This window comes from Panulirus ornatus, chromosome 25 (assembly GCF_036320965.1).
Source record: "Panulirus ornatus isolate Po-2019 chromosome 25, ASM3632096v1, whole genome shotgun sequence".
Taxonomy (NCBI): domain Eukaryota; kingdom Metazoa; phylum Arthropoda; class Malacostraca; order Decapoda; family Palinuridae; genus Panulirus; species Panulirus ornatus.
Window position 1 is genome coordinate 23,957,289 of NC_092248.1, and position 10,555 is coordinate 23,967,843.

The 10,555-nt window shown below is 42.0% G+C and overlaps 1 protein-coding gene across 1 annotated transcript in view; it reads right to left on the reverse strand.

Moving 5' to 3' along the window:
- Positions 1–267: 267 nt before the first annotated feature.
- LOC139757338 (ionotropic receptor 21a-like) overlaps positions 268–10,555 on the reverse strand; it is a 46,709-nt gene continuing 36,421 nt past the window's right edge. The window contains exons 10-12 of the mRNA XM_071677761.1: positions 8,030–8,167; positions 1,994–2,180; positions 268–625 (exon numbers count right to left, since the gene is read on the reverse strand). Coding sequence (XP_071533862.1) covers positions 359–625; positions 1,994–2,180; positions 8,030–8,167 — 592 coding nt within the window. The 3' untranslated portion in view covers positions 268–358. The remainder of the gene's footprint in view (positions 626–1,993; positions 2,181–8,029; positions 8,168–10,555) is intronic.

A 10,555-nucleotide genomic window follows, 5' to 3' on the forward strand; every position in this document is an offset into this window, starting at 1 on the left:
ATGATGATACAAGACTGCTGAAGGTGTCCGAGTTAGAAAAATTATTATCTTTAAGATATCATTTGACAGTTTCCAGTTCAGAGAAGATAATTTAGTCAAGTGTCACAAATTGGAGGAATTGTCATGGATCTTCCCTACTTGCTCGAGCAGGTTGGAAATCAAAAGTTTATGTTAAAAGTGAAATATCATTCTGTTGCCTTCGAACTTGGGAATCCATTTTTATGACTCTGGTGGTTACACAAAACACAGAATAACGAATGTATATCTTACTTCACCCGTCATACATTTCAAAAACATTTTGTAATGATTAGTTGAAATGTCTCTTCATCAGTGAACAACTTTGAGATGTTATGATAAACTAACATTTTCTAATAAGATGCCTTAATGTGATGTACTGTACCACTGACTCTGTGGCAGAGGTGATGCAAGATAAGCAGAGGCCCAGGAACAGGAGTATGAATGGTCCTTGGATGTGTCTGAGGCTGAGAGCCTTCAGCTTCCCACCATAGTCTGCGTCACCTACAGCCTCACGATACTGCTGCTGCTGATACTCTAGCTGTCTCCTACGACCTTCCTGTCTGGCTTGGTACAGCATATCTCCAATCCACTTCTCGTACAGTCCAGCCTAAAGAGACATAACACTCAACTTCCGAAGTGGTTTGAAACAAAGAGTTATAGAATGGTTTTGTTATTCATATCTTTGGTATGTATGAGGGTAGTCGTAAAGTACCTGCCCTTGATTGTCCAGGGTATATGTGCATGTATGGAATTGCTCCTAAAGTGAATGCCCGTCATTCTCTGGGGTATCTATGAAGGTGATTCTAACGCCCTCACACAAGTCTCCTTTCCAAGATCACTTACTCTCACCTCTCGCCCCCGCCCAGCATTCTCTCTTCTTTTTTGAGAACCTCTACAAATGTTCACCTTCGACTCCACAAGATAGTGATCAGACATCCTTCCAGCTGCCCCTCTCAGCACATTAACATCCAATAGTCTCTCGTTTACACTCCCATCAATCAACACGTAATCCAATAATGCCTTCTGAACATATAAACGCGTGCTTTCATAGAACATACAGACCTCCAACAGTCAGGCTTGTACCTACATCCCATGCGTGGCAGGCGAGAGAGCTACTGCCAAATAGAGAAATGACTATTCGAACACTAAGTAATCGAATACCCTTCGTCTCACGTTGGTGAGCAACGGGGCTTAGACCGGTCAAATCCCATCAGGCTCACATAAACAGAAGAAAGCATTTTGCAGAATCGAACTGGACAACACGGAAGTATATGAATGTGAATATAGTGGATATGAACGTGCACTCTCCTAGAACAAACAAACCTCCAACAGCCAGGCTCGAATCCGGGACCCCTGCGTAGCAGGCGGGAGTGCTACCGCGAGGCTATGATCGCCCCTAACAGAGAAATGACTATTCGATTTGTAAGTAATCGAATACCCTTCGTCTCACGTTTGTGAGCAACGTGGTCTAAACCGGACAAATCCCATCAGGCTCACACACACAGCAGATAGCATTTTAAGGAGCCTAATTGTACAACATGGAGGTATATGAATACGAATAGAGTGCATATGAACGCGCACTTAGTGTGTGTTCGTGTGTGTGTGTGTGTGTGTGTGTGTGTGTGTGTGTGTCACTATATAATGGGACTTAATTGTTTAGCATCATCCACCAAGACTAACAGTAAAGCACACGGTGTAGTTTTCCAAGTGAAAGGAAACTCTTTTTTCCTTCCTACATTCTGAACGTCACAAATCGTATGTTGAGAAAGGCGTCCCAGCAAGTGAAGTAAACTTTGACGTGACTAAGAAGAATAAGCATCACAACAACTCTCACTATTTCTAAGTGTGTTTTCCTTATTTGACTTGAAGTTATTTACGTTGCTCATACATTTCTTAGTTTGTCTGACGTCTACAAAATTCAGTCTTTATTTTTTCTTTGTACCTAAACAAATCGTCATTGAGGGACACAGCTTACCTCAATGACCCTCATCATGAGATGGTCCACCTGTGGCTTATAAGGGGCGTCGTGGGGTATGGGCCAGGCTGCGATGCCCGGCAAAACACTCTCCCTTCCAATGTACAGTTGTGTACTGCCGTCTGACCTGGTGAAGTGGTCAGCGATCATCTGCTGCAGGTAGCGACGCCCATCCATAAAAGCCTCCCTGACCAGCCGGAGAAACAAAGCTGTAGCGTGGAATTCCTTGATTAGATATAGACGTAACTTGTTGTGGTTCTGAACCCACGGCTACGGAAGGGGAATATGCTGTCATGACTCGCTGCTCCTGCTATCCTTTCATAGTGCAATACTGTTGTGATCTTCCACTTATCTGTGTTTGTATGTGAGCTTATGACTGTGTGAGAGGGAAATGTAGGGTCGTTCCTGCTTTAGATCTTTGTCCTGTATAACTCATCTCAATGTGTAAAATGGCTTACTGATTACCTGTACTCCCTGTGTGTCTTTATGAATAATCTTGGTAGTGTTCTGTTCAGATCTTGACCAACTCAAGTTTGGATAATTCGGCACCGAATGTCCCACCCCAATGTCCTCCCTCTGAGCCTATACCAGTCTCCTACCTTCTCCTTGCGTAGGGTCTTACAGATACTCTCCCATCTCCAGGTGGAAAGGCGTATGGCTCAGAAGGCATACAACCTCGAGTTCTGTGTGAATGTGTATCCTTGCTCACATGTTACCACTCGGAAAGCAAGCCTTGGTGCAGCCCATTCCAAAGAAAGTAGATCGCTCTACCCCTCCAACTATAGCCACATTGCTCGTACTTCTGCTATCTCGAAAGTATTTGAAATTCTCCAAAAATTTCATTTCCACAACACTTAGAATTCCACTCCCTTCTTTCAGATCACCATTATGGATCTCGCAGTGTTAGGTCTACTGGTAATATTCTTTCCTATGTGACTCACCTCTTTTCCTCCACCCTAAGGGATTTTCTTTAAACTTTTCTTGTAACCCTCAATATCTCTAAGGTATTTGGCAGTGTGGCATGAGTTTTTGTTTTTCAAACTTCCTCTGCTTTTCCTGCTTCTCTGTTTTCTAATGCATAATTTCCTCACTGGCCGTTCCATCACAGTAGTCGGCGATGGAGCGACTTCCTCCTCCTATCCTACCAGCAGTGGTGTTTGTCAAGGTTCTGTCCGTCAACTCATTCTTTTTCCTCTCAATAACTGATATCGATTTTACTCCCAAACTTCGTCCGTCATGTCCGGATGACTCGAGTTCATATACCTTCCTCGTTCCTTCACTCGTATTAATTATATTTCCTCTCAGACCTGTGTAGGATCTTGGAATAGGGGAACAGTAACCTCGTTAAATCTAAGAGTGCTAAACTACATTTTCTCTCTGTACCTTTGTCTAACGATCACTCCTGACCCTCTGTTCTATGTCAACACAATGAAATGATAAAGAAGATGTTAGGCATAGCCATATCCTCCACTCTGTCCTGAAAACGACATATATCCAACATCACAAAATCTGATTCCCAAAAGCTGGGATGATTGTAAAGGTACCGTGAAATATTATTCTTTGCGAACTGCTATTTCCCATCCACAGGGGTTTTATTCACCCAGTGATGGAAAACTGCTCACACATCTGGGGTGGCTCATATTCATTTATCTATCTATTTTATTTTGTCTTTGTCTCCCGCTTTAGCAAGGTAGCGCAAGGAAACAGACGAGAGAATGGCCCAACTCACCCACAGACACATGTATATGCATACACGTCCACACACGCAAATATACATACCTATATACATCTCAACGTATACATATATATACACACACACAGACATATACACATATACACATGTATGCAATTCATACAATCTGCCTTTATTCATTCCCGTCGCCACCCCGCCACACATGAAATAACAACCCCTTCCCCCCGCAAGTGCGCGAGGTAGCGCCAGGAAAAGACAACAAAGGCCACATTCGTTCACACTCAGTCTCTAGCCGTCACGTACTAATACACCGAAGCCACAGCTCCCTTCCCGCATCCAGGCCCCAAAAAAACTTTCCATGGTTTACCCCAGACGCTTCACATGCCCTGGTTCAATCCATTGACAGCGCGTCGACCCTGGTATACCACATCGTTCCAGTTCACTCTATTCCTTGCACGCCTTTCACCTTCTTGCATGTTCAGGCCCCGATCACTAAGAATCTTTTTCACTCCATCTTTCCACCTCCAATTTGGTCTCCCACTTTTCCTCGTTCCCTCCACCTCCGATACATATATCCCCTTGGTCAATCTTTCCTCACTCATTCTCTCCATGTGACCAAACCATTTCAAAACACCCGCTTCTGCTCTCTCAACCACAATCTTTTTATTACCACACATCTCTCTTACCCAATTATTACTTACTCGATCAAACCACCTCACATCACATATTGTCCTCAAACATCTCATTTAAAGCACATTCACCCTCCTCCGCACAACTCTATCTATAGCCCACATCTCGCAACCATATAACATTGTTGGAACAACTATTCCTTCAAACATACACATTTTTGCTTTCCGAGATAATGTTCTCAACTTCCACTCATTTTTCAACACTCCCAGAACTTTCGCCCCATCCCCCACTCTATGATTCACTTTCGCTTCCATGGTTCCATCCGCTACCAAATCCACTCCCAGATATCTAAAACCCTTTACTTCCTCCAGTTAATCTCCATTCAAACTTACCTCCTATTTGACTTGTCCCTCAACCCTACACTACGTAATAACCTTGCTCTCATTCACATTTACTCTCAGCTTTCTTCTTTCACACACTTAACCAAACACAGTCAACAGCTTCGGCAGTTTATCACATGAATCAGCCACCAGCGCTGTATCATCAGCCAACAACAACTGACTCACTTCCCAAGCTCTCTCATCCACAACAGACTGTATACTTGCCCCTCTTTCCAAAACTCTTGCATTCACCTCCCTAACATACCCATCTATAAACAAATTAAACAACCATGGAGACATCACACACCCCTGCCGCAAACCAACATTGGCTTAGAACCAATCACTTTTCTCTCTTCCTACACGTACACATGCCTTACATCCTCGATAAAAACTTTTTACTGCTTCTAACAACTTGCCTTCTACACCATATATCCTTAATACCTTCCACAGAGCATCTCTATCAACTCTATCATATGCCTTCTCCAGATCCATAAATGCTACATACATATCCATTTGCTTTTCTAAGTATTTCTCACATACATTCTTCAAAGCAAACACCTGATCCACACATCCTCTACCACTTCTGAAACCACACTGCTCTTGCCCCAATCTGATGCTCTGTACATGCCTTCACCCTCTCAATCTATACCCTCCCATATAATTTACCAGGAATACTCAACAAACTTATACCTCTGTAATTTGAGCACTCACTTTTATCCCCTTTGCCTTTGTACAGTGGCACTATGCACGCATTCCGCCAATCCTCAGGCACATCACCATGAGTCATACATACATTAAATGATATTACCAACCAGTCAACAATACAATCACCCCCTTTTTTAATAAGTTCCACTACAATACCATCCAAAGCTGCTGCCTTGCCGGCTTTCATCTTCCGCAAAGCTTTTACTACCTCTTCTCTGTTTACCAAATTATTCTTCCTAACCCTCTCACTTTGCACACCACCTCGACCAAAACACCCTATATCTGCCACTCTATCATTAAACGTATTCAACAAACCCTCAAAATACTCACTTCAACTACTTCTCAAATCACCACTACTTTTTATCACCTCCCCATTAGCCCCCTTCACTGAATTTCCCATTTGTTCCATTGTCTTACGTACTTTATTTACCTCCTTCCAAAACATCATTTTCATTCTCCCTAAAATTTAATGATACTCTCTCACCCCAACTCTCATTTGCCCTCTTTCTCACCTCTTGCACCTTTCTCTTGACCTCCTGCCTCTTTCTTTTATACATCTCCCACTCATTTGCATTATTTCCCTGCAGAAATCGTCCAAATGTCTCTTTCTTCTCTTTCACTAATAATCTTACTTCTTCATCCCACCACTCACTACCTTTTCTAATCTGCCCACCTCCCATGCTTCTCATGCCACAGAGCATCTTTCACGTAAGCCATCACTGCTTCCCTAAATACATACCATTTCTCCCCCACTCCCCTTACGTCCTTTGTTCTCACCTTCTTCCATTCTGTACTCAGTCTTTCCTGATACTCTCTCACACAAGTCTCCTTCCCAAGCTCACTTACTCTCACCAATTTCTTCACCCCAACATTCTCTCTTCTTTTCTGAAAACCTCTTCAAATCTTCACCTTCACCTCCACAAGATAAAGATCAGAAATCCCTCCAGTTGCCCCTCTCAGCACATTAACATCCAAAAGTCTATCTTTCGCGCCCCTATCAATTAACACGTAAACCAATAACGCTCTCTCGCAATCTCTCCTACTTACATACGTATACTTATGCATATCTCTCTTTTTAAACCAGGTGTGTCCAATCACCAGTCCTTTTTCAGCACATAAATCTACAAGCTCTTCACCATTTCCATTTCCAACACTGAACACCCCATTATTCCCTCAACTGCCACATTACTCACCTTTGCATTCAAATCATCCATCACTATAACCCGGTCTCGTGCCTGAAAACTACTTACACACTCACTCAGCTGCTCCCAAAACATTTGCCTTTCATGATCTTTCTTCTCATGCCCAGGTGCATATGCACCAATAATTACCCATCTCTCTCCAATCACTTTCATTTTATCCATATCAATCTAGAGTTTACTTTCTTACACTCTATCACATACTCCCACCACTCCTGTTTCAGGAGTAGTGCTACTCCTTCCCTTGCTCTTGTCTTCTCACTAACCCCTGACTTTACCCCCAAGACATTCCCAAACCTCTCTTCCCCTTTACCCTTGAGCTTCGTTTTACTCAGAGCCAAAACATCCAGGTTCCTTTCCTGGAACATACTACCTGTCTCTCTGTTTTTCTCATCTTGGTTACATCTACACACATTTAGACACCCCAATCTGAGCCTTCGAGGAGCATGAGCACTCTCCGCGCAACTCCATCTTCCGTTTTCCCTTTTAGAAAGTTAAAACAAGGAGGAGAGGGTTTCCAGTCCCCTGCTCCCGTCCCCTTTAGTCGCCTTCTACGATACGTGAGGAATGTTTGGGAAGTATTCTTTCTCCCCTATCCCCAAGGGTGGCCTATACTTCTGTCTATTAATTAAAGTGGTATCAAACGTCTTCCGTGTCAATAATTCTGCCTTCATCACTTTTCCTTAACCTTGCCTTCCCGCATGCCACGTTGTTGCCTCTCTCTCTCTCTCTCTCTCTCTCTCTCTCTCTCTCTCTCTCTCTCTCTCTCTCTCTCTCTCTCTCTCTCTCTCTCTCTCTCTCTCTCTCTCTCTCTCTCTCTCTCTGTTTTCTAGGCATTGTTTTGGTCACTGTTCACGTGAACTGTCTGCATGTGTCCCCAACCCCAGGGTTTGGGCCTGTGGCACTCATCTGTCTGCTGCTTCCCGTAGTTTCTGTGAGGAGACCGACTATTCGAAGATTAGTTGCTATAATGCCTGCTTCTTCCCTCAAACAGTCGAGCTGTAGAATTCTGTTCCTTTTTTTTTTTTTCTCATTTCATATAATCTTTGTTCATTCAGAAGCCAGGTCTACAAACACATATGGAGGCCTAATTGATTTCTCTTTTTTTCTTACTTTTTTCGTTAACCTAAGAAGGACTAAAATGGGTCACGTTTTTCTTAAAGGAAAAAGTGACAAGTCCGTCCAGCAATGTTGGCAAAACACTTCACAAATCACAATTCTAACGCTTTCCTTATGGGTTTCTCTGGTTCTAGAACAATATGTTACCCTAACATAATTAGTAAAAAGATCTATAGTTATAGTACTCATTTCCCTGTATGAATTGTGAGTATCAGTCTAAAATAAGATTTGAAGTATCAACTATAATTCAGAGAACATACTCATACAGGTAACAGACGTAGGCATTTTATCAAAATGTAGATGGCCTTACTTCATCCTACTCGCCTGACGTAGACCATCTGAGGCAGTAGGGACGATTTCCATGAGCTTAGACAGAGACTGAAACACATTCGAATCCGATTGTTTGAAAAACTGAAGGAACTGTTCTCCGTACGGTGGCATCGTAACCCTGTTAAAAAATGATCGACAAGACAGTTAAAATGAAGGCGTCTATGAATTATTAGACTCAACTTAAGAAACTCAAAATGAATCTCGTGTAACTTCCTGTGGGCGCATCGTACAGAAGCAGGATTAGATGGGCTACTTTGTGGAGCGAAGGTCCTCGATGAGAGATTGTGCTTAATATGGGGATAAACAACATTGACATAAGTGTTAAGAGATAGGTCAAAAATCCAATGCATCATATCAACAAGAGCTACGTTAAGCTTATCACATACAATAACTTACTGAGTAGAAATATGGATGAATGATCTCTTAAAAAATACAGTAGAGAAATAAACATGTATCAAAATGTTGGTTTATACAAATCATATAACTTTATGAGTAAAAGAATTGTAGATATACTTAATAAAATATAGGCTAACCTGATTTGTAACCTGAGACCGGTGAGGTCATTAAAGGTAACCTGTGATCTTATCCCTTCACCACCCAGTGTCGACTGCTATATTGTTATATCCTGACGATGTAATTATACGAAAGTCCTTGACGATTCATACGTACCGTACCCTTATGGTATTACCTGCATATATATATATATATATATATATATATATATATATATATATATATATATATATATATATATATATATATATATATATATATATATATATATATATATATATATATATATATATATATATATATATATATATATATATATATATATATATATATATATATATATATATATGTGTCGGAGGTGGAGGGAACGAGGAGAAGAGGGAGACCAAATTGGAGGTGGAAAGATGGAGTGAAAGGGATTTTGTGTGATCGGGGCCTGAACATGCAGGAGGGTGAAAGGAGGGCAGGGAATGGAGTGAATTGGAGCGATGTGGTATACCGGGGTTGACGTGCTGTCAGTGGATTGAATCAAGGCATGTGAAGCGTCTGGGGTAAACCATGGAAAGCTGTGTAGGTATGTATATTTGCGTGTGTGGATGTATGTATATACATGTGTATGGGGGGGGGGGGGGTTGGGCCATTTCTTTCGTCTGTTTCCTTGCGCTACCTCGCAAACGCGGGAGACAGCGACAAAGTATAAAAAAAAAAAAAAAAAAAAAAAAATATATATATATATATATATTATATATATATATATATATATATATATATATATATATATATATATATATATATATATATATATATATATGTGTGTGTGTGTGTGTGTGTGTGTCTGTGTGTGTGCGTGTGCGTGTTTGTGTCTGAGTAGGGATCAGTTGTTTCTTGTGAAGAATGTATGTGAGTAATACTGAGGAAAACAGATGGATTTGTATGTAGCATTTATGAATTTGAAGGCATATAGATAGGGTTGATTGAGATGCTTTGTGAAAGGTTTTAAGAGTATATGGTGTGGGAGGTAGGTTGCTAGAAGCAGTGAAAAGCTTTTACCATGTGTTCGAGTAGGAAGGGAGGAAAGTAGTTGGTTCTCAGTGAATGTCGCTTTGCGGCAGTGGTGCGTGATGTCTCCATGGTTATTTAATTTGTTTATGGATGGGGTGGTTAGGGAGATGAATGCAAGAGTTTTGGAGGGAGGGGCAAGTATACAGTCTGTTGTGGATGAGAGGGCTTGGGAAGTGAGTCATTTGTTGTTTCGCTGATGATACAGCACCGGTATCTGATTCAGGTAAGAGACTGCAGAAGTTGGTGACTGAGTTTGCGAAAGTGCGTGAAAGAAGAAAGTTGAGAGTAGATGTGAATAAGAGCAAGGTTATTAGGTTCAGTAAGGTTGAGGGACAAGGTGTTTTGGAGGTAAGTTTGAATGGAGAAAAACTGGAGAAAGTGAAGTGAGTTAGATATCTGGGATTGGACCTAGCAGATAGTGGAACGATGGAAGCGGAGGTGAGTTTCAAGGTGGGGGAGGGGACGAAGGTTCTGAGAGCGTTGGAGAATGTGTGGAAGGAAAGAACGTTATATCGGAAAGCAAAAATGGGTATGTTTGAAGGAATAGTGGTTCCAGCTATGTTATATGGTTGCAAGACGTGGGCTATGGAGAGAGAGAGAGAGAGAGAGAGAGAGAGAGAGAGAGAGAGAGAGAGAGAGAGAGAGAGAGAGAGAGAGAGAGAATATTAGAACAATATTACTTGTCCGCAAATCTGACGAGTTGTTCGATAGTTTCAGGTCTTGGTGGGTACTTTGGCAGTGTGAGGGAGGCGGTCAGGTTGCCACGGTAAGCCGTCCCAATGATGAAGGCGAACACCAGCCAAGCTGCCACCAGCACCCGGCCCGAACTTCCTCTTGGAAACTTCTTGATTATACTTTGTGCCAACAGCGTAGCAATAACTGCCTGAGCCCCGTCACTGACGCCCATCTTCCTCTCATATTCGTCTCCGAC